Source organism: Oncorhynchus mykiss, chromosome 18 (genome assembly GCF_013265735.2).
Source record: "Oncorhynchus mykiss isolate Arlee chromosome 18, USDA_OmykA_1.1, whole genome shotgun sequence".
NCBI lineage: Eukaryota > Metazoa > Chordata > Actinopteri > Salmoniformes > Salmonidae > Oncorhynchus > Oncorhynchus mykiss.
The window spans coordinates 42466024-42489418 of NC_048582.1; the positions used below are offsets into that span (position 1 = coordinate 42466024).

General features: G+C 43.2%; 1 protein-coding gene across 2 annotated transcripts in view; it reads left to right on the forward strand.

Annotated features, from left to right (window-relative positions):
* LOC110496304 (synaptotagmin-11) overlaps window positions 1-22396 on the forward strand; it is a 29227-nt gene extending 6831 nt beyond the window's left edge. For both annotated transcript variants that reach the window (XM_036952884.1, XM_021572125.2), the window contains exons 2-5: window positions 12640-13385; window positions 13810-14037; window positions 17353-17473; window positions 17565-22396. In XM_036952884.1, coding sequence (XP_036808779.1) covers window positions 12640-13385; window positions 13810-14037; window positions 17353-17473; window positions 17565-17875 — 1406 coding nt within the window. In that variant the 3' untranslated portion in view covers window positions 17876-22396. The remainder of the gene's footprint in view (window positions 1-12639; window positions 13386-13809; window positions 14038-17352; window positions 17474-17564) is intronic.
* The last annotated feature ends 999 nt before the right edge of the window (window positions 22397-23395 follow it).

Genomic DNA, 23395 nt, shown 5'->3' on the forward strand with positions numbered 1-23395 from the left:
TGGCTTAGTGCTAGCACACTAGTTGACAGACATCTAGAATCTATCTATTTTGGATTTCTGCCCGGTGAAGCACTCTCCTCCCCCTCGCTTTGGTAGCTAACTCAGCCTGCACTCTTTTAAACGTTTTACCATCGGATGGACCCCAACCTTCAATCTGTAAGTCTCTGCTCTCTCTTTGCTTTTAATCTGCAGTTATTTTTTAGTTGTGTTGTATTCGTTTTTTTTCTAGCTGGTCTCCAGAAGTTGGATTCTAGCTTACTGACTATAACTGTGGTGGTTGGCTAGGCTGGCTAAGCTAATAGCTAGTTGGCTAAATAGCTAACGCTGGCTGGCTAGCTTGCTGGCTAAAATAACTGCATATACAGTAGCTAATATTATGGCGTTATGTATTTCCTAAACGTTGGTTTACTTTAATGTAGCTGTAAGCTAGCTGTTGATAGCAACTGGCTGACTCATTCAGTGCTAACGTAAGCAGGGTAGTATGGCTAACGTGAGCAGACTAGTTGGCTAGCAATTTTGCAAGTTGTTGTAACAATAAATTCAAAAAGTAATTGCTTGTAAGTTGGCTGAAAATGTTGTTGAAACCAGTAGTCATGGCGATTTTGATTAATTTGAAGTTATAGATTTGACGTTATTTCTGTTGGAGTTTACATTATAGGGATCAGACTGGCTTACCTGTTCCTCTATATTACATCACACCATGGAAAACCTTTTCCCGACAGGACTTCGCCATACTTCGGAATTCTAATCGGTTTTATGTAATAACGCCAACAATAGAAAAGGGAGGCCACTTTGCATTGGTACTTTTGATGCATATACTAATGCAAAATCCCAATGTTACATGTGGTTACGTTGTTGCTACCTGCCCATTCATTTAGTGGGTAGAATGAGTGAATTCAGAGTATGGAGTGTTGGTTATATTTACTACTCTTCTGGTAGTCTAAGCCCAGACGTCACACTTTATCCTTAATAACACACTCCTCATTTCCTCCTTTCCTCCTCTCTTCGGTAACTGCACAACGCTCCTCTCTCCATCATAACCTCGTCCTCCTCTTCCTGCCCTACCGTCACACTCCTCTGTGTTCCTGTATTCCTCCACGGTCCCACACTTCCCCATTCCCCTCCTCGCGTATGAATCAGACAATTAGAATCATTGCTCGTGATTAACAATTTACTGCAGTCTATTAATCATGGATGCCCCCTGCTTGTGCACAGACACGTGTGCATAGGCACGAGCACACACACATTCTCTCTCTCTCTCACACACACACACACACACACACACACACACACACGCGCTTGTTCTTTCAAGCATTGTGCTCCTTTTGATACTGTTGGTTTTATTAGTAAGTCCTGGATTTCAACCTTTTCTTCAGTATTGCTATTGAGGTTTGAACGGTTTATTTCATTTAGACCTTGACCTTATGGGTAATGTCAGTCTCTCGCTGGGGGAACGCCTCTAGGCAACAAGAGCTGCTCAGCTGGGCTTTAAAGACCCTCCAAAAAAGTGACATCATCTGATTCTCAAGCCCCACTGAGGTCGCAATGATCAATGGAGTAGAGGGGGGTCGAGTCTTTGTCTAGAGGGGGATAGTGGGTGTGGGTAGCTAGACACTATGGAGATACAGTGAGTGGATGAGAGAGGAAGAGAGAGATGAAAAAATAGAGTAGAAAAAGGGAGAACATTTCCTTGGTGGATCAGGAGAAAGAGAGAAGGGAAGCAGAATTGGATGCCAGTAACTGTTTTGAATGCCAATACAAAAAATATTCTAAATGGTTTAGCCGCCTGCTGTTCTGAATTCCCATGGCCCGCAGGGAAGTCACTCTTCAGAAATGTCCCAACCAGTCTGTTTGTCTGGCACGCTTGCTCTCGACTCTCAGTCTGGGACCTAGCTATGCATCCTTTGTCTCACTGTTTGTCTCTCTGTTAGCAGCTAATGTCACCACTCATTCGTACCCCATTTCCTCACTCTCTCTCTTCCTTTCACCATTTCCTCTCCTCTTTCTCTCCTGACGATCCATCTCTCTCTCGTCTTCCTGCTACCTTTTGATTTATTTTCTCTTTAACCCCTTTTTTTCTCCTCCCCAATATCGTGGTATCCGGTTGGTAGTTACAGTCTTGTCTAATCGCTGCAACTCCCGTACGGACTCAGGAGAGGAGAAGGTCAAGAGTCGTGCGTCCTCCGAAACACAACCCAACCAAGCCGCACTGCTTCTTGACACAATGCCCACTTAAGCCGGAAGCCAGCCGCACCAATGTGTCGGAGGAAACAGCTGCGACAGAGTCTGGACTCGAACGCAGGATCTCTAGTGGCACAACTAGCACTGTGATGCAGTGTCTTAGACCACTACACCACTCGGGAGGCCTCTACCTTTGATTTCTAACACACTTCCTGTCCTCAAGTAACCATGTTTGCAACTTTCCTTTCTGGCCATTTTGGTTTTTCCAAAAGCTCTTAAAAGCCTCCTGGCTGTCACACAACTGGACAAGTGCCTGCTGACCCAATTTTGGCCTCCTGCACTGTTGCTAAGCCCCTCCAACTGACTTCACTGCTGGATATGAATATTGACTGCTAACACACAGCTAAATCCCTGCACATGCAGCTTACTGGTGGCCCAGGGTGTGGCTGGCTGCAGGCTCAAGCATCTGGGGTCATCCAGTCAAGAACTGGCCTGGTCAAACCAGGCTTAATGTTGCACTCACTATTGTTTCCAATCGTGAAGGCTGTGTTCAGTCTGGTTTTACCAGGCTACTAGTTCCCGCCAAGGTGCATGAAGGTTAATGAAGGCAGCTATTGCCGAAACCTGTTTTTTTTTATATAGAAAGCAAGAGGACTTATAATTGTACTTCCATTTTCCTCCAAGAGAAAATCTCGTGCAGAATTATTGTAGTCGATAGCTGGGGCCTCTGTCATCTTTGTTTTATAACAGAGGTAGGTTAACCTTAAGCAAATGTGACAATGCATAGTTATTCCTGACCACTGAGGTTGGTTTGGGCTTCAGTCACAGATTTTAACTGTAGAAGGTGGCTTATCAGAATGCAGATGTGAATCTGATTATGTTTAAGTCAAATATTATATCTGTTTGGGCTTCTTGTGGTCAATTTGCAGTCTACAAATGATTTGTAATTATGTTCCGGCCCCCCGAACATCCACTCCAGAAATAAAATCGGCCAGCGGCTGAATCTAGTTGATGATCCCTGGTTTACACAAAAAACGACAAGTAACTTCCATGAAATTTCCCATGACAACGGCATGCATAATTCAGGGTATTTATTTATTTAGTTTTTTTATGCATCTGCATCAGTGGCTTTTTGTGAATGCTGTATGTGGGTGTGTTTTTAGGAATGTTTGTAAATGCATGAACACTCAGTATGCTAAGTGTTTATAGTGTAGTTCCTATACTTATTATCCATGATGCTGTGGAGTTTTACATAGAACTCACAGGAGACAAGGATAAACTCTCCAAAGCTCTTGAGGCCTCATTATAGCTGTGATCAGTGCAGCTGTACAGCAGTGTCTGTCAACCACACACATGCATGCACGCACACGCACAGACACAGATACGCATACACCCACTTCTGCCGCCATGTCTGCCAAAAACATCTCTCAGCCTCTCTCTTTACACAGAAACTTTCTCAGAATAGGCATCCCCCCCCCCCCCCCCCCCTCCCTCCCACCCCACCCTCTGGTGGTTGCTGGCGTCTGGTTAAGGGCTGCTTGTGTGGAGATGGTGGAACACACATCCTGTTCTCATCCGCTCTGGGGTTCCTGGGCAAACTCTGAATTCCAATCAGCTCCATCTGACCAGCTCGATGGGAGAGGGGCCCCGCTGTTGCCAGGGCGACCCATGACACAGGCCACCTAGAGAGAGAGAGAGAGAGAAAGAACAAGATATGGATAGAAGTGAGGGAAATGGAGATGAGTGTTATGCAAGAGAGAGACGAGAGTGGAGCAAATACTAAATAAAAACCAAGTTTCCATGGTAGTAAACATACAACACAAAAGTAACAATAGACATACAGTGGCAAGAAAAAGTATGTGAACCCTTTGGAATTACCTGGATTTCTGCATAAATTTGACAACAATAGACAAACTCAGTGTGCTTAAACTAATAGCACACAAATGATTGTATTTATCTTGTCTATATTGAGTACATCATTTAAACATTCACAGTGTAGGTTGGGGAAAGTATATGAACTCCTACTGTAGGCTAATGACTTCTGCAAAAGCTAATTGGAGTCAGGAGTCAGCTAACCTGGAGTCCAATCAATGAGACGAGATTGGAGATTTTGGTTAGAGCTGCCCTGCCCCATATAAAACACTCACAAAATGTGAGTTTGCTATTCACAAGAAGCAATGCCTGATGTGAACCATGCCTTGAACAAAAGAGATCTCAGAAGACCTAAGATGAAGAATTGTTGCCTTGCATAAAGCTGGAAAGGGTAACAAAAGTATCTCTAAAAGTCAGTCCGGTAAGACAAATTGTCTATAAATTGAGACATTTCAGCACTGTTGCTACGGGGCAGTTAACCTACTGTCCATAGGCCGTAATTGTAAATATGAATTTGTTCTTAAAACGGACTTGCCTAGTTAAATAAACGTAAAATAAATTAAACTCTCCCTAAGAATGGCTTTCCTGCAAAGATGACTGCAAGAGCACAGCGCCGAATGCTCAGTGAGGTTAAGAAGAATCCTAGTGTCGGCTAAAGACTTACAGAAATCTCTGGAACATGCTAACATCTCTGTTGATGAGTCTACGATACCTAACTCTAAACAAGAATGGTGTTCATTGGAGGACACCCCAGAAGAAGCCACTGCTGTCCAAAAAATACATTGCTGCACGTCTAAAGTTTGAAAAAGTGCACCTGGATGTTCCACAGCGCTACTGGCAAAATATTCTGTGGACAGATGAAACTGAAGTTCGGTTGTTTGGATGGAACACACAACACTTTATGTGGAGAAAAAAAGGCACAGCACACGAACATCAAAACCTCATCCCAACTGTAAACTATGGTGGAGGGAGCATCATGGTTTGGGGCTGCTTTGCTGCCTCAGGGCCTGGACAGCTTGCTTTCATCGACGGAAAAATGGATTCCCAAGTTTATCAAGACATTTTCCAGGAGAATGTAAGGCTATCTGTCCGCCAATTGAAGCTCAACAGAAGTTAGGTGATGCAACAGGATAACAACCTAAAAGACAGAAGTAAATCAACAACAGAATTGCTTGAACAGAAGAAAATGGAGTGGCCCAGTCAGTCCTGACCTCAACCCGATTGAGATGCTGCGGCATCCCAAGAATATTGTGGAACTGAAACAGTTTTGTAAAGAGGAGTAGTCCCAAATTCCTCCTGACCGTTGGGCAGGTCTGATCCACAACTACAGAAAACATTTGGTTGATATTATTGCTGCCAAAAGAGGGTCAACCTGTTATTAAATCCTTGGGTTCAAATCAGTTGAAGCCGGAAGTTTACATACACCTTAGCCAAATACATTTAAACTCAGTTTTTCACAAATCCTGACATTTAATCCTAGTAACAATTCCATGTCTTCGGTCAGTTTATCAACAATTTATTTTAAGAATGTGAAATGTCAGAATAATGGTGGAGAGTGATTTATTTCAGCTTTTATTTCTTTCTTCACATTCTCAGTGGGTCAGAAGTTTACATACTCAATTAGTATTTGGTAGCATTGCCTTTAAATTGTAGCCTTCCACAAGCTTCCCACAATAAGTTGGGTGAATTTTGGCCCATTCCTCCTGACAGAGCTGGTGTAACTTAGTCAGGTTTGTAAGGACTCCTTGCTCGCACATGCTTTTTCAGTTCTGCCCACAATTTTTTTTGTAGGATTGAGGTCAGGACTTTGTGATGGCCACTCCAATACCTTGACTTTCTTGTCCTTAAGCCGTTTTGCCACAACTTTGGAAGTATGCTTGGGGTCATTGTCCATTTGGATGAGCCATTTGCAACCAAGCTTTAACTTCTTGACTGGTGTCTTGAGATGTTGCTTCAATATATCCACATCATTTTCCTCCCTCATGATGCCATCTATTTTGTGAAGTGCACCAGTCCCTCCTGCAGCAAAGCACCCCCACCACATGATGCTGCCACCCCCATGCTTCACGGTTGGGATTGTGTTCTTTGGCTTGCAAGCCTCCCCATTTTTCCTCCAAACATAACGATGGTCATTATGGCCAAACAGTTCTATTTTTGTTTCATCAGACCAGAGGACATTTTTCCAAAAAGTATGATCTTTGTCCCCATGTGCAGTTGCAAACCGTAGTCTGGCTTTTTTATGGCGGTTTTGGAGCAGTGGCGTCTTCTTTGCTGAGCGGCCTTTCAGGTTATGTCGATATAGGACTCGTTTGACTGTGGATATAGATACTTTTGTACCTGTTTCCTCCAGCATCTTCACAAGGTCCTTTGCTGTTGTTCTGGGATTGATTTGCACTTTTCGCACCAAAGTACGTTCATCTCTAGGAGGCAGAATGTGTCTCCTTCCTGAGCGGTATGACAGCTGCGTGGTCCCATGGTGTTTATACTTGCATATTATTGTTTGTACAGATGAACGTGGTACCTTCAGGCGTTTGGAAATTGCTCCCAAGGATGAACCAGACTTGTGGAGGTCTTGGCTGATTTTTAATTTTTTTTCCCCCATGATGTCAAGCAAAGAAGCACTGAGTTTGAAGCTAGGCCTTCAAATACAGCCACAGGTACACCTCCAATTAACTCAAATGATGTCAATTAGCCTATCAGAAGCTTCTAAAGCCATGACATCATTTTCTGGACTTTTCCAAGCTGTTTAAAGGCACAGTCAACTTAGCGTATGTAAACTTTTGACCCACTGGAATTGTGATACAGTGAATTATAAGTGAAATGATCTGTCTGTTAACAGTTGTTGGACAAATTACTTGTGTCATGCACACAGTAGATGTCCTAAACGCCAAAACTATAGTTTTTTAACAAGAAATTTGTGGAGTGGTTGAAAAACGAGTTTGAATGACTCCAACCTAAGTGGATGTAAACTTCCGACTTCAACTGTACTTTTTTCACCTTGCACTGTGAATGTTTACACCGTGTGTTCAATAAAGACATGAAAAATTGTTTGTTTAAGTTGACTGTATTGGTCTGTTGTTGTGACTTAGATGAAGATCAGATGTTATTTATTTTTCCTTTATTTAACCAGGCAAATCAGTTAAGAACAAATTCTTATTTTCAATGCTCTAACCACTAGGCTACCCTGCCGTTATGACCAATTTATGCAGAAATCCAGGTAATTCTAAAGGCTTCACATACTTTTTTATTCCCACTGTAGTTTAAACATTGGCAACAAGACAGAAAACCCACTACTTACTCAAAGACAGGCAATGTGCCTCTGTCAATCGGTCCCTTAGAAAATGTGACCATGAAACTGTTACAGTAGCGAGTGCAAACATTTTCAGACTTGTTTTTTGTTGTTGTACTGGTCCCCCATGGGAATCGTTCCCACAACCTTGGCATTGCAAGCACTATGCTCTACCAACTGAACCACACGGGACCAAGAAGGTATTGGTCTCACTCAGGTTAGTCTTTGGACTCGTTACAACACTGACTACAGTGTGTGTGCATGTTTGTGACTACAGGGTTGGTGAAGAGGCGGTCTCTCTCAGGTTACTCAGAGATTGAGTCAGTATTGAAGAGATTGTAAGTAAGAACGTAAGCAAGACTTGCCTGAGCCAGAACGACACTAATTATTGCCCCATTCTAATAGATGACTTACAAAGAGGTTTTGAAAGAAATGCCGCCAAATATGTTGTGACCAATACAGTCGTGTTTTGTAACGTCAAAATGGCTGTCAAAACAACAGGGTTCAGAGGGTCTTGAGTTGATGACGTACCTACAGTACATTCGGGAAAATTTTGACTTTTGACCCTTGACTTGTTCCACATTTTGTTACGTTACTGCCTTATTCTTAAATGGATTAAATAAAAACATTGGTGAGGAAATCTACACACAATAGTCCATAATGACAAAGAGAAAACAGGTTTATAGATTATTTTTTTAAAGTTCAAAACAGTAATACCTTATTTACATATGTATTCAGACCCTTTGCTATGAGACTCTGAATTTAGCTCTGATGCATCCTGTTTCCATTGATCATCCTTGAAATATTTCTACAACCTGATTGGAGTCCACCTATGGTGAATTCAATTGATTGGACATGATTTGGAAAGGCACACACCTGTCTATATAAGGTCCCACAGTTAACAGTGCATATCAGAACAAAATCCAAGCCATGAGGTCGAAGGAATTGTCCGTAGAGCTCCGAGACAGGATTGTGTCGAGGCACAGATCTGGGGAAGGGTGCCAACAACTTTCTGCGGCATTGAAGGTTCCCAAGAACACAGTGGTCTCCTTAAATGGAAGAAGTTTGGAACCACCAAGACGCTCCCTAGAGCTGGCTGCCCGACCAAACTGAGCAATCAGGGGGGAGAAGGGCCTTGGTCAAGGAGGTCGCTCTGATAGAGCTCCAGAGTTCCTCTGTGGAGATGGGAGAACCTTCCAGAAGGACAACAATCTCTGCAGCACTCTGCTAATCAGGCCTTTTATGGTAGAGTGGCCAGATGGAAGGAACTCCTCTGTAAAAGTAGCATGGCAGCCTGCTTGGAGTTTGCCAAAAGGCACCGAAAGAATACTCAAGATTCTCTGGTGTGATGAAATGAAGACTGAACTCTTTGGCCTGAATGCCAAGCATCACGTCTGGAGGAAACCTGGCACCATCCCTACGGTGAAGCATGGTGGCAGCAACATGCTGTGGGGATGTTTTTCAGCGGCATGGACTGGGAGACTAGTCTGGATCGAGGGAAAGATGAACTAGGCAAAGTACAGAGAGATCTTTGATGAAAACCTGCTCCAGAGTGCTCAGGACCTCAGAATGGGGTGATGGTTCCCCTTCCAACAGGACAACAACCCTAAGCACACAGCGAAGATAACGCAGGAGTGGCTTCGGTACAAATCTCTGAATGTCCTTGAGTGGCCCAGCCAGAGCCCGGACTTGAACCTCTTGAGAGACCTGAAAACATCTGTGCAGCAATGCTCTCCATCCAACGTGACAGAGCTTGAGAGGATCTACAGAGAAGAACGGGAGAAACTCCCCAAGTAAATCAAATTTTATTTGTCACATACACATGGTTAGCAGATGTTAATGCGAGTGTAGTGAAGTACTTGTGCTTCTAGTTCCGACAGTGCAGTAATATCTAACAAGTAATCTAAAAATCCCCAACAACTACCTAATACACACATCTAAAGGGGTGAATGAGAATATGTACATGTAAGTATATGGATGAGCGATGGCCGAGCGGCATAGGCAAGGTACAATCGATACATAAAATACAGTGTCCTTTGACAGCTTTTTGGTCTTGGCCATAGTGGAGTTTGGAGTGTGACTGTTTGAGGTTGTGGACAGGTGTCTTTTATGCTGGTAAGTTCAAACCGGTGCCATTTAATACAGGTAACGAGTGGAGGACAGAGGAGCCAAGTTACAGGTCTGTGAGAGCCAGAAATCTTGCTTGTTTGTAGGTGACCAAATACTTATTTTCCACCATAATTTTCAAAAAAATTCATTAAAAATCCTACAATGTGATTTTCTGGATTTTTTTTCTCATTTTGTCTGTCATAGTTGAAGTGTACCTATGATGAAAATTACAGGCCTCTGCCATCTTTTTAAGTGGGAGAACTTGCACAATTGGTGGCTGACTAAATACTTTTTTTGCCCCACTGTACATGTGATATGAGTAATGTAAGATATGTAAACATTCTAAATAAAATACAGTATACACATGTGATATGAGTAATGTAAGATATGTAAACATTCTAAATAAAATACAGTATACACATGTGATATGAATAATGTAAGATATGTAAACATTCAAAATAAAATACAGTATACACATGTGATATGAATAATGTAAGATATGTAAACATTCTAAATAAAATACAGTATACACATGTGATATGAGTAATGTAAGATATGTAAACATTCTAAATAAAATACAGTATACACATGTGATATGAATAATGTAAGATATGTAAACATTCTAAATACAATACAGTATATACATGTGATATGAGTAATGTAAGATATGTAAACATTCTAAATAAAATACAGTATACACATGTGATATGAATAATGTAAGATATGTAAACATTCTAAATAAAATACAGTATACACATGTGATATGAGTAATGTAAGATATGTAAACATTCTAAATAAAATACAGTATACACATGTGATATGAGTAATGTAAGATATGTAAACATTCTAAATAAAATACAGTATACACATGTGATATGTAAACATTAATAAAGTGGCATTATTTAGAGTGCCGTTGTATAAAGTGACTAGTGACCCATTTAGGGGCCAGTTATTGGGTCTCAATGTAGGCAGCTGCCTCTGAGTTAGTGATTGCTGTTTATCAGTCTGGTGGTCTTGAGATAGATGTTTTTCAGTCACCTCGGTCCCAGGCTTTGATGCACCTGTACCTGTAAATACCTGTCTGCCTAGCTTGTAGCGTCACAGCTAATCGCTGCCAAAGGTGCTTCAACAAAGTACCGAGTAAAGGGTCTGAATGCTTATGTAAATGTCACATTTCAGTTTTTTATTTGTAATAAATTAGCAAAAAATTCTAAAAACCTGTTTGTGCTTTGTCATTATGGGGTATTGTGTGTCGATTGATGAGGGGAACCAATGAGTGTTTTCAAGTTTGTCACCTAGTCTACAAACACCAATATTGAACAGTAAAGAGTACTCTGTACTGTACATCCTAGAGATCGGCATACTATTTTTCTCTCCATGCATGTTCTCTCCATGCAATGATTTTATTTTTATTAGGCTACACAAACAAACGAAACAGCTGATATGGTTTTATACAACAATGTCATTTTCCCAACAGAGGATGTAAAATGACCGGTAGCAGCAAGCCAAGTGCAGAATTATTATTTTTTATATCAAATTATACTGAACATGGCCACAGTAATGGAATACTTTATTCAGATTCGTTCCTATTATAATACCTTGTAGTGTTTAATAGTCTACAGAGTGAAGCGTTCCCTGACTGCTTTCAGTGTCTATATCAACATCAATCCAACTATATTTCTGTTACACATTTCCAGTGACTCACAATACACAATGCTATGCACTGTTCATTTCATAATTTGACCCCTTTTAAATTCACTGATTGTGTTGATACCTGGCGAAACGTATTGCACCGCTTATGTTAATCTACTACGGTTAATGTAGAAATGCCATGGAATAGTTTTCCTTTATTCAGAATACCAAATATTCCATCACACGTGTTTGTTGATCTTATTTATCCATCTCTTAAAAATGATATGTTTCATTCATCCTTAGCCTCACCTTTCTCCTCACATCCATAGCCACACCTCAGAACTAGGCAGCACTTTGTTTCGCACCACTATTTAAGGTATGGCAACTGCTCGGCCTCTGACCTCAAGGCGCTACTGAGGGTAATGCGTTACGGCCCAGTACATCACCGGCACCAAGCTTCCTGCCATCCAGGACCTCTACACCAGGCGGTGCCAAAGACTCCAGCCACCCTAGTCATTGACTGTTCTCTCTGCTACCGCACGGTAAGCGGTACGGAGCTCCAAGTCTAGGTCCAAAAGGCTTCTTGCTAAGAATAACAGCTTCTACCCCCAAGCCATAAGACTTCTCGACAGCTAATCAAATGGCTACCCGGACTATTCGCATAGTCACTACCTCTACCTACATGTACATATTACGTCAATTACCTTGACTAACCGGTACCCCCTGTGTATAGCCTCGTTATTGTTATTTTATTGTTGCTCTTTTATTTGTTTATTTGGTTTATTTAGTAAATATTTTCTTAACTCTTATTTTTCTTAAAACTGCATTGTTGGTTAAGGGCTTGTAGGTAAGCATTTCCCGGTAAGGTCTACCTGTTGTTCCCGGTAAGGTCTACCTGTTGTATTCGGCACATGTTCCAAATAACATGTGATTTGATTTTGAATACCAGTTAAACGTGTACTGTCAAATAAGGTGCCAGCCGAAGCTTGGATCCAGGCTGGTGCCACAGCTGTCAGTCACTTTTTAAACTGGGTCACATGCTTAGTCCAAATGTAGGTCAGTGGTGTTGTGTGTTTTCCTAAACGCTCCGGGTAGAACATGGTGTAGAACATACTGTAATCCTTCTGCAACGGCTTATACGAACTTCAACTTCCTCATCTGACTGACTGTATGGGGCAAGGCCCCACGAAACGTGAACAGGGGGAAAAAAATTGAAATACTCTGATCAAGTCCATCCATTTTACAAGGTTTAACCAGTTTTCCTGCTTTTCGGGACACATATTTTTGACAGCCTTTCATCTTCTCACTTTAGGCAGGGAATTATGCTTTTTGATGGAATACAACCTTCTGTTTCATTATGTGTTTTCATACCGCACGTGTTCTTCCTTTTGTTTGTTGAAGGCAGTTTTTTAGAAGGCCTAATCTACCTGTTAGTAAGGCTTTCAACCCATCAGTATTGAAGGAATGAAGTGAATAACGGTGGAAAGGAAATCATAAAATGAATAAGATTTCCCTGCTCTCTCCCTGTCCCTCATTCCCCTCCTCGCCCCTCTCAGAGGTGTCCCCGGTGCTGGCGGGCTTCCTGGGCGCCGGGGTTCTGGTGGTCTCGGTCACGGTGGCTGTCTTCCTCTGGACCTGCTGCCAGCGTCGCTACCGCCAGATGACGGGCAGCTACAAGCTCCAATCGGGGCCCTGCGACCCGGCCGTGGACCCGCCCTACAAGTTCATCCACATGCTCAAGGGAATCAGCATCTACCCGGAGACACTCAGTAACAAGAAGATCGTCCGCGTGGGTCGACGCCCGGGCTCCTCGCGAAATGGCGGCGGATCCGGCGTCGAGTGGGGTCGTAATGGCGAGCGAGGAAGAAGTGGAGCCGGAGGAGGGGGAGGAAGGGTGATGCTGGTGGACGCTGACCCAGAAACGGGCCTGCTCAACGGCTCCACCCACCTGCAGATGAGCCACCTGCTGCCTCCTGTTGGACAGCCCAGGCTAGAGCGGGCGCTGCCCATCCGAGCCGACTACTGCTGCCTGGAGAGCAGCTCCGGAGGTAACAGCAGTAGCAGTAGCTGTGATGCCAGCAAGACAGCCTCGCCCTTTACTCCGTGCCAGGGGGAGGGCACCACCACACCGCACGCTGCCCTAGGCACCCTCAGCCTGTCCGTGGACTACAACTTCCCCAAGAAGGCGCTGGTGGTGACCATTGTTGGCGCCCAGGGTCTGCCGGCCGTGGACGAGCAGGCGGGTAGCTCGGACCCCTACGTGAAGATGACCATACTGCCAGAAAAGAAGCATCGGGTCAAGGTGAGTCTGGTTCCTCTGGAGGTTTCTTCCTACCTAAAGGGTTAATCCTTGATTTGCTTTGTTGTGTTTAGGGTTTAGGTATTTGGGGTTGCGGTAGCAATTAGCTTAATACTTTTATTATTTAATTATTTGAATTTTCATTATTACAGGATTAGATAAAAATAAGAACATTTAAAAAAAACATTTTTTAGTATGCAAACATGATTGGGGCCCTGGGCAAGAAAAGTTTGAAGAGCCCTGCATTATCCCTCTCATTTTGTATTGTAAAAGAGTTGTGTCACTGTAGCTGTTTAAGTGTTACTGTAAGTGTGACTGTTTAAGTGTTACTGTAAGTGTAACTGTTTAACTGTTACTGTACGTGTAACTGTTTAAGTGCTATTGTCACATTAGCAACCAGACTGAAATATGACCAATTGCTCTGCAGACCCGCGTCCTGAGGAAGACCTTGGAGCCCGTGTTTGACGAGACGTTTACGTTCTACGGCGTGGCCTACAGCACACTGCCCGACCTCACACTGCACTTCCTGGTGCTCAGCTTTGACCGCTTCGCCCGTGATGATGTCATCGGGGAGGCGGCAGTGCCTCTGGCCGGGCTGGACCCCAGCACAGGACGAGTTCACATCACCCAACAGATCAGCAAGAGACACATCCAGGTGAGGAAAGGGAAAGGGAAGGATGGAGGGAAGGAGACAAGGAATGACTTGTATTTATTACCTTTTTATTTAAACATGTTATTAAGAACATTCTCTTCTACAATAATGACAAAAGACACATCCTGGTTAGAGAATGGGAATTAGGAAAGGAGAGAAGGAGGAGGAGGGAGAGAGAGGAGAAACCGGATGAAAGTGAGGAAGGCATTTTCTTTTATTGAGAGGAATACAGGTGAGGAATCGAGGGATGGAGGATAGATGATGAAAAAGACTGAGAATGAGGGAATGAGGGCCAGAATGAAAAGAAGGGAGACGAAAGGGGGAAAGAGGATGAAAGGGAGGGAGGGAATGGGGTGTGGTAAAAGAGGGCAATTCATAGAGAGATGAGTAGACAGAATCTGAGGATAGAGGGAGGAGTTGGAGTGGTAAGGAGGGAGAGAAGGATAGAGAGAGAGGATGGAGAAGTGGAACAGTTGATGGGCTTTTATGGCCAGCAACACTAGAGATGAAGAGGGGGAGGGATAATGAGAGAGACGGGGAAGAAAGAGAGAAAGGTTGGCAGAAAGGCGATACATTTGCAAAATAAGGGAGGGAGGGAGGGAGAGAGGGGGAGAGAGAATAGGGAGAGAGGAGGGAGAGAGAAAGGATAGGGAGAGAGAGAGAGAGTAGGGAGAGAGAGAGAGAGTAGGGAGAGAGAGAGAGAGAGAGAGGTGAGGGAGGGAGGGAGGGAGAGAGAGAGGGGATGGGGAGAGAAAGATAAATTGAGGGGTTAGGCTACTCCCATTGACAAGAAAGAGCCCCACACATAGCACAGAGAGGGAGAGACCGAGAGAGAGCGACCTCCGCACAACACAATCTGCACTGAGAAAAATATTACAGAGAAACCTAAATGCATACCACACACACACATACACACACAGCGAGAGAGAGGCTCATTCAGCACACACAACCTGTTTCTTTTCCACTCTTCGAAGACAGCAGCAGACACACACACACATGCACAGTCATGCCCACACGACACATGTGTAAACACATTACATGCATAAGTATCATTCCCAGTGCCAATGTAAGCCTGTCAAGCGAGGCAGTACAGATATGTAACACACATGCATAATATCTTCCTCCATATACACATACACTCACGCCAACATTCTCAATTTCATGTCCATGCAGTCACACTATTTCACACCCCTCTCTCTCTCTGACTCCTATAGAGATTTATCAGTACATAGTTCTACCATTTCCTCTCTCTTTCTTTTTCTCTCCCTCTCTTTCCCTTTCTCTCCCTGTCTCTCATCTTCCTCTCTGTTATCTGTCTCTTTCTACCCCCTCTCTCCCTTTCTTCCTCTCCTTCCATCTCTCTCTCTCTCTCCTCATCTCTTTACTCCTTCGTTCAGAAGAGGGCCTTAAATTGAATTCCCTCCCATTTCACTGCAGCCTGAAGCGGTTTAGAGATGGGAGGGAATCGATCTTCCAGTGGGGAGAGAGAAGGAACAAGACATAAATAGAGGGAGAGAAAGATTAGTTTGAGTAAATGAAATAGAGAGACTTGGGTATCTGCTGATGAAGAGGAGAAGGAGTGCGATGCCACTGAACAAATGAAGAGGGGAAAAAAAGACAAGAGTACATGAGAAAGAGAGAGATGGATGATACAGTAGTAGGGGACGAATTAGAGAGAGAAGGGCATCATTGGATGGAGAGAAAGCGAGATGGCGCTGCGATAAAAAGGAGTGTGGCTGGACCATAAGTCCAGAGGAGACGTCCATGAAACTTTTATCGGGGGGGGATTTAAGTGGAGGGGGGAAGCTTAAATTATTGAAGTGTGGAGCAGTAAAGACGTCACACTCATTACGACAGCGGTAGCTCACACACTTAGCAGTTGTTCAAAAATATAAAGCCATTACCCGTTTAGAATATAAAAAGGTATATTTTGAGCATTGTGATTCTCCACCATTCTACAGGAGCACTAAAACGCATCAAAACTCCCGTTCAGCCCAAGGCGTCCAAAATGTCACATTGGTTTATATGGCAGCACTAGCTCCTAGCGCTGTTAGGACTTCTCTCTCAGCCCATCTTGACTAATGAGGCCATAGGAGACTTAAAGAAATAAACCAAGCGCAAACTGAGTTTATGGTATGTCCATTCATATAATAAAAAGAAATGCTTGAAAGTATGACAAATGTACCATTTGCGTTGTACTTTAGAGAAAATATTTTTTGAAAGATTAAATTGTCAGCGTTTCACTCCGCAGTGAGTCTATGGCATGTTCATTTATATACTCAAAAGGTGCTTTTAAGTGTGAAATGTACCATTTACTACATGAGTACTTCAGAATATAGTCAAAAGGAGTACAGTGTTAGAGAACTGTAGAGTATTGTTGTGTACCGACTGCAGTGGTGTCAGACTATTTTTATAGACTAGTCTTTTTTAGAGCAGAATTCCCCTAGTGGGGATTCTAAATGAGATGTGGCGTTAAGTCCTGCTCGTTAATGAAAAAGCTACAGATGCACTGGACTAGAGAAAATTAGGAGGCTATCTATTTACGTCATACTTTGCATGCAGATCCCAGTGCAGATGGTAGCGGATTTGCACACGCACGCATGGCAAGACACACACGCGCGTACGTCCCGGCCCGGGTAATTCTCTAGTTCTCCTTTTTTAAGTTCAAGCTCAGCCTTGGGCCGCCTCCCACAGTGCGTTGCCATAGTGACACCTAGGTGTAGTATACGAATTCACGAGAAAGAGAGTGAGGCCAAGAGTAAAACGGAGAGCGAGATGAACAGAAAGACAGGGGAAGCCGCAGGTCTACATGCTGTATATTACTTTTACGGAAATTATCTATGGTGTATAAATTGTGTGGAAGTGGGTAGTGGGTAATGGACGTATAATGTCTGCCCTATTTGTGTGCAAGGCAGGTTTTGTGTGAGTGTATACAGTATGAGTGTACTGTATGCATACTTTGTGTGTGCATGTGTGTGTTCTAACTAGGTGTTCTCCCTGCAGTGTGTGTGTATCTACATTCTAACCCTGCGTTCTCCCTGCAGTGTGTGTGTATCTACATTCTAACCCTGCGTTCTCTCTGCAGTGTGTGTGTATCTACATTCTAACCCTGTGTTCTCTCTGCAGTGTGTGTGTATCTACATTCTAACCCTGCGTTCTCTCTGCAGTGTGTGTGTATCTGCGTTCTCTCTGCAGTGTGTGTGTATCTACATTCTAACCCTGCGTTCTCTCTGCAGTGTGTGTGTATCTACATTCTAACCCTGCGTTCTCTCTGCAGTGTGTGTGTATCTACATTCTAACCCTGTGTTCTCTCTGCAGTGTGTGAGCCGTGGGGAGCTGCTGGTGTCTTTGTCCTACCAGCCTGTCACTCACAGGCTCAATGTGGTGGTGCTGAAGGCCAAACACCTGCCCAGGATGGACATCACTGGCCTGTCAGGCAGTAAGTACTACACACACACACACACACACACACACACACACACACACACACACACACCTCACCCCCTTTCCCCTCTATCCATCCCTCACAGACCCCTACGTGAAGGTGAACGTGTTCTACAGCCACAAGCGCATCGCCAAGAAGAAGACACACGTGAAGAAGTGCACACTCAACCCCGTTTTCAACGAGTCATTCATCTATGACGTGCCCGCCGAGCTGCTGGCCGACGTCTCCGTGGAGTTCCTGGTGGTCGACTTCGACCGTACCACCAAGAACGAGGTGGTGGGCCGCCTGGTGCTGGGTGGCCAGAGCCTCATGCCCACTGGGGTCACCCACTGGAGAGAGGTCTGCGACAACCCCCGCCGGCAGATTGCCAAGTGGCACACCCTGGGCGAGTATTAGGACAGCTCAGAAAAATCTCCCCAAAATTTCGAAAATCGTGCAATTTCTCGGAGTGGGTATTCTGTCGAAAAACCACCACCACTACTATTTCAATCCTATTCTCTTAGAAAAATAAATAAAATAATGAAATAGAACCCTTCCTGTCTGAAATAAAGAGACCCAACCAGACCACCATAACCCCACCCAGCATGGACTTGTAAGGTAGGACCACTCTCTTCTATGAAAAATTACCGCAACCAATGAGGCGACCACCGTGGCTGAAAAAAAAATCTGACCAGACTTTTAGGAATCACTGACGACAAAAGACTTGATTGAGTATTTCAAAATCTAGATCTGAATATAGGAAGACATATTCAAATGTATACACAAATAAATAGCCTACACATTCAAGACTGTTAGCGATATCCATGTGGTCCTACCGGTTGGGTGGGGGTGTAAAGGGGATGTGGTTAATCCAATCAGAGAGCGTCACAACCACCCTCGTTCTCCAGCCCCTGTCACCCATAGGTATAAACATTCAATTACTTGCTTGCTTGAACAAGTTAAATATAAAACACACCTGGGAAGGAGTGTGGCCACAGAATACAGTATGCAAGACTTTCTCTTAACCTAGTGTACCAATTCCTCTTTAAACCAGGAAGTATCTCCTGGTACTGCACAAAACTGGGAGGGTTTATGTTAATTAGAGGGTGTGGTTAATTTATATTGAGGCTGTTTTTTAAAGTAGGGGCGTTTTTTTTATTTTTAAACAGCAGTGGTAATATTAGACGTGTGGTCAATTTATGGGGCAGGATAGAGTACTGTATTACAATGTTCACGGGATAATACTGATGTCGCTAAGTGTTTTACGTCATGGGCAGGTAAGGCTAGAGGGATGTCTTGATCTCATCTACCACCACGTTTATGTTTCTTCATTTCAATGTGGACCATATACGTTTCATCGGTAAGCTCACATGTAGCAACAATACCCATGAAACTCATGAGTCAAACTGCGTGAGTCAGAGCTTTTTCATGCACAGTGTAAAAGGAGTTCAAATGAGTTCAGGCCACCTTTCCTATCCTATATTAGCGAGGCAGAGACAAAATGGGGAATTTCATTTTTGTGGGGCAGATTCATACCAACGCTGGCATAACAATCGGACATCATTCACCTGCCGTTCACGTACACGTTGGAAAACCTGCGTTCAGTATATAACAATGTGTCTATGATAAGTCAATCAATCAATCAAATGTATTTATAAGGCCCTTCTTACATCAGCTGATGTCACAAAGTGCTGTACAGAAACCCAGCCTAAAACAGCAAGCAATGCAGGTGTAGAAGCACGATGAGTGCATTGTGGATGGAAAATCACTCTGCTACACTGAACCCTCCCTCAGTAGCACACAACCTCAGTGGATTGGATCTACCCCGTTAGAGTAAATTGATGATTTCTGGTTTTACTTTGTGACCCCTGTTGCTCTCCCTATCATTTCATTGGTGCATTTATTTTTTAGACCTGATGTGATTGGTCGAGGCGAGGCTGTAGCCATGTGGCACGGGAAGCTATAATTGGACGGATCTCAATGTACCCGAAAGCCGTTGTTACAGTACACCCGTTGTCATAGCGACCACATGAGCCGAAGGCCATGAAATGATCTGTAACTTTGTGTCTGTCTATCACCAATTTTACCAGAGAGAGCTTTGTCGTTCATATGCTGTTCCACAGGGGCCATTTGGCCCTGTATACACTTGCATGTCAGTGCTTTGCTCCTGTCAATTTATTAGAATACACCATTTAGTAGAATTTATAGTCACGTCATTGGTAACGGCTCAGTCGATCCTTGTTTGAACTCACCGTCTTTTTGAAATACATTTTGTGTGGGGTGAGTTTGTGTAAGAATGCAAATGTTCATCTCCTGCAATGTCTCATCCACTGAATTCAACAAAGGCTTCAAAGTGTCAGCTCGGGTTCTGGTGCCCTCCCTTCTCCCCGAGCTCTTGCTCTCTGTTTATCACCGCTGTTGCTCCACAGCACGGTCCCCATTGTGTCAGAGGATTTTTTGGAACTATGATAGTCAATAGCGATCAAGCTGTCACTGCACACTGTCTCTTTGCTGTGTCTATACACTGCATCTCACTGTAGGTGTACACTGCTAACCACTTAGCTTGAATGTTGCATATCCCTACACTCACACACAGGTAAACATTGTACACATTCAGCTTCACCGGCCTCTGAGGTGCTCAAACTGAGTCCTTGTAAACTAGCTGCAATGCTAGCTTGGGTTTGAGCTAACTTGAGCTAGCAAATAAATGACCACAAATGTCTGTTATTACATGTTATTTGCGTGGTGTTGTCACTCAACAAGCTTCTTTGGTTAATGCTTGGCATATCACAGTTTTATGTAGATACCATTGATAGCGGTTTTGGCACTCGTAAGTGTTGTGTCCTTTCCTATGAAAGTCATCACATTCCACATGGAATTGAGAGTAGGCAGTATGCACATCTGGGCTGCGCACTGAACATTTTGTATATCTGATCGCACTTTGAAAAGCCCAAAGCAACCTTTTTTGTTTTTATCACTGGTTGATTTGATCAAACTTTTTTTTTTTGCTCCCTTTTGATACTTTTGAAAACAAATATCTATTTGTAGTTATTGTAACATAAGAGGCTAATATCCTGGGCAGTTCAAGTCCTTTGTCCTATAGTTTTCCCTCACAGCTATGAGATATTGGAAATTTGTTAAATTACATGCACAGTATCTTCAGTTTCCATCGAAACTATACATCGAGGCAACTTGTTGAAACAAAATGTAACTGTCATTAATTTAAGAAGCACTGTCTCGGAAACCCATTTCAGACTTTTGGTTTCATAATGTTTGAATAATTAGCACAGCACTTTAAAAAAAAAAAAAAAATCACAACAGTCGCACAGGTTTCGATAACCTAGAGACATTTTTCAAACTGTAGTCTTTCCAATTCAGAGAAAGGTCCTCTGACTATCCTTTTGTCTTTGTCTCTGTAGTAGGCTTCCAGTCTGGGGCATGATTTAATTATATGGATATAAGTGCACTTTGGAGTGAGGTAAAATTGCATTAGCCCTAACACCATAACCCCACCTAGTCTTGGCTTGGGCAAAGATGTGCTGGACAGTAGACTGGAAATGTGTTTTTGTATTTACCATATGGGGCCCTGAAGGTAGGCTACAAATGCCCAAGTTTATAGTGTGAGCACAGGCTCAAAGCATCTCTGTCACCGTTTGGCCAACTTTGCCCAGGAGATTCTAACATGGTGGCTGAGGAATAGTGTGATAGTGTGTCATCTTTATTCATTGCTCTGTCCTCGCTGGAGAGTTAGACGGTACATCTAGAAAGGAGTGGTGTTCAGGCTCCTAACTGTAGCTGCGCTAATAAGGGTTGCGTTCAATATTTTAAAAAGTGTTAAAGTGGAACATTTTTGGAGGATGAAAGGAGAATGATGACAGCATCTTAGCATTGTTCTGTGGGAAAGGATGGCTGTCAATGTGTCTGTTGATAAGGACACAAGTGTTTTTTTGTTTTTTTGTCTCACGTGTCTGTGCATGACAGATAATTACTGCGAGAGGCGAGAGTTCTCTTCATGACAGGAAGGTTTAGTGGAGATCAAATCAAGGTGTATCATAATTGCTAGCTAACATATTTTAGAAAACAAACCGTGTACATTCTCCCGTTTCTGTATCTTTGACAGATTTTCTAGTTTCCTATTTCTATGTTCTCACTGTTTCTTTCTGACTTACTTTGAGATTCTGGGGTTGTGTATGTTACAGGTGCCTGTGATTGATATTCAACAGTTTCTTCTTCCTATGAGCATTTCCTTTTGTAAATAGCACAGAAAGCACTCTGCAAGATCAGCAACGATGTCCCATATCACGGAATAATCCAAACCAAAATTAGATGCTCTGGCTTTGTTACCCTCTGTTTTGCTGGCCTCCCCTAAACCCATAGCTTAATCAAAGCATCTTTTTTGTAGATATCAAAATGTAAATACAGTATAACCTTGTGTAAATGACAGTTTGTTCCCAGACACTATCAGGCAGATGCACTGCCGCCTGTCGTTAGCGTATGTGATTGTTCCCCCAGGAATGGCAAAGGGCTCTCCCCTCGCTGTGAATGTGTTCAATTGTTGGGGTGCCCTCCCTTTTCCTATCCCTTGGCCCTGACTGAATCCCTCTCTCTAATCCACTCTCCTTTTCCTTCCATGACAACCCATCCCACTCTTTTGCTGTTGTGTGTTGTACAGACAAATCTGAGGTGTGAATAAAAAGAGACAAAGAAATCAATGGGTTGTGAGTATCCCATTGGCTGTCATTGATTCACCGCCTCAGTCATAATTGAAGGTCAGAGTTGTATGTTGTGTGTGGGGGAGATGCAAAACAAGACCAGTACTCTGAAATGTGTTTAAACTGCATAATGCTATGTAGTCTATGCTAAATATATTACACTAATGCTGACTTGTTGAATTTGTTAACACAATGAACGTGCAAATAAATAAACTGATATACTATTTTCGAGTCTTTTTTGCTTGTCCTTTTTGCTAAGTCACACTTGGGCAGACACACGACTAGCTCACTGATTTCTCTCTGGATAACAGTGGCTGCTAAATGACCAAAAATGTGAATGCATACCTCTTTTTTTCCCCCTCACAAACACAAACTCACATGACAAGATTTGGTCTTCTGTGCAGTTACAGCATGAGAATATCCAGTAGCCTATAATTGTATGGTCTAGCTAATTAAAAAGATCAAACAAAGTCACACAGAGAGGGAGGGAGCACACAGCAAATAGGGACACACAGGTAACTGCCAAAATAAAAGTAAACAGCAACATAAAGTATTTGAATAGGCTGTTGGGCCACCACGAGACAGAACTGCTTCAACGCAACTTGACACAGATTCTGAAACTCTAACTCTGGAAACACACCTGTGTGGAATCACCTTCTTTCAATATACTTTTGTACCCCTCATTTACTCAAGTGTTTCCATTATTTTGGCAGTTACCTGTACGTGTCTGGTATACATCACCACCGATGCATGGCAGGTAGCCTAGATGTTAGAGGGAAAGTTGTTGGCACAAGACCCAGGCCGGAACATTACAAACATGGGAACTGAACTGGCACCTGAAGGGCTGCTGGTGTACCCAAGAGCAAGACAGTTAACTCCAAATTGTCCCCATCCAGGGATTCTGCACCGTGACTGACAATGTACCTCTTAACAACAAAGTACTCTCTTTATTCTGTTACAATAAACTTAAAATATAATCAATTGTGTCTTAGTAGGCCTATTATTTGGTTATGTAAGTGAGGACTTGGTGGACTGTATATTCTTTAGGTTAGGTTTTACTTGTTTCAGTGTGCTGGTAAGGGCACAGATGACAGACAGGTAGGATTCCAGTTGAGGTGATTTAATAACGCTGAAGATGCACAGGCATGGAACAGCACCGTACAGTGCATTCAGGATGTATTCAAACTCCTTGACGTTTCACACATTTGGTTACGTTACAGCCTTA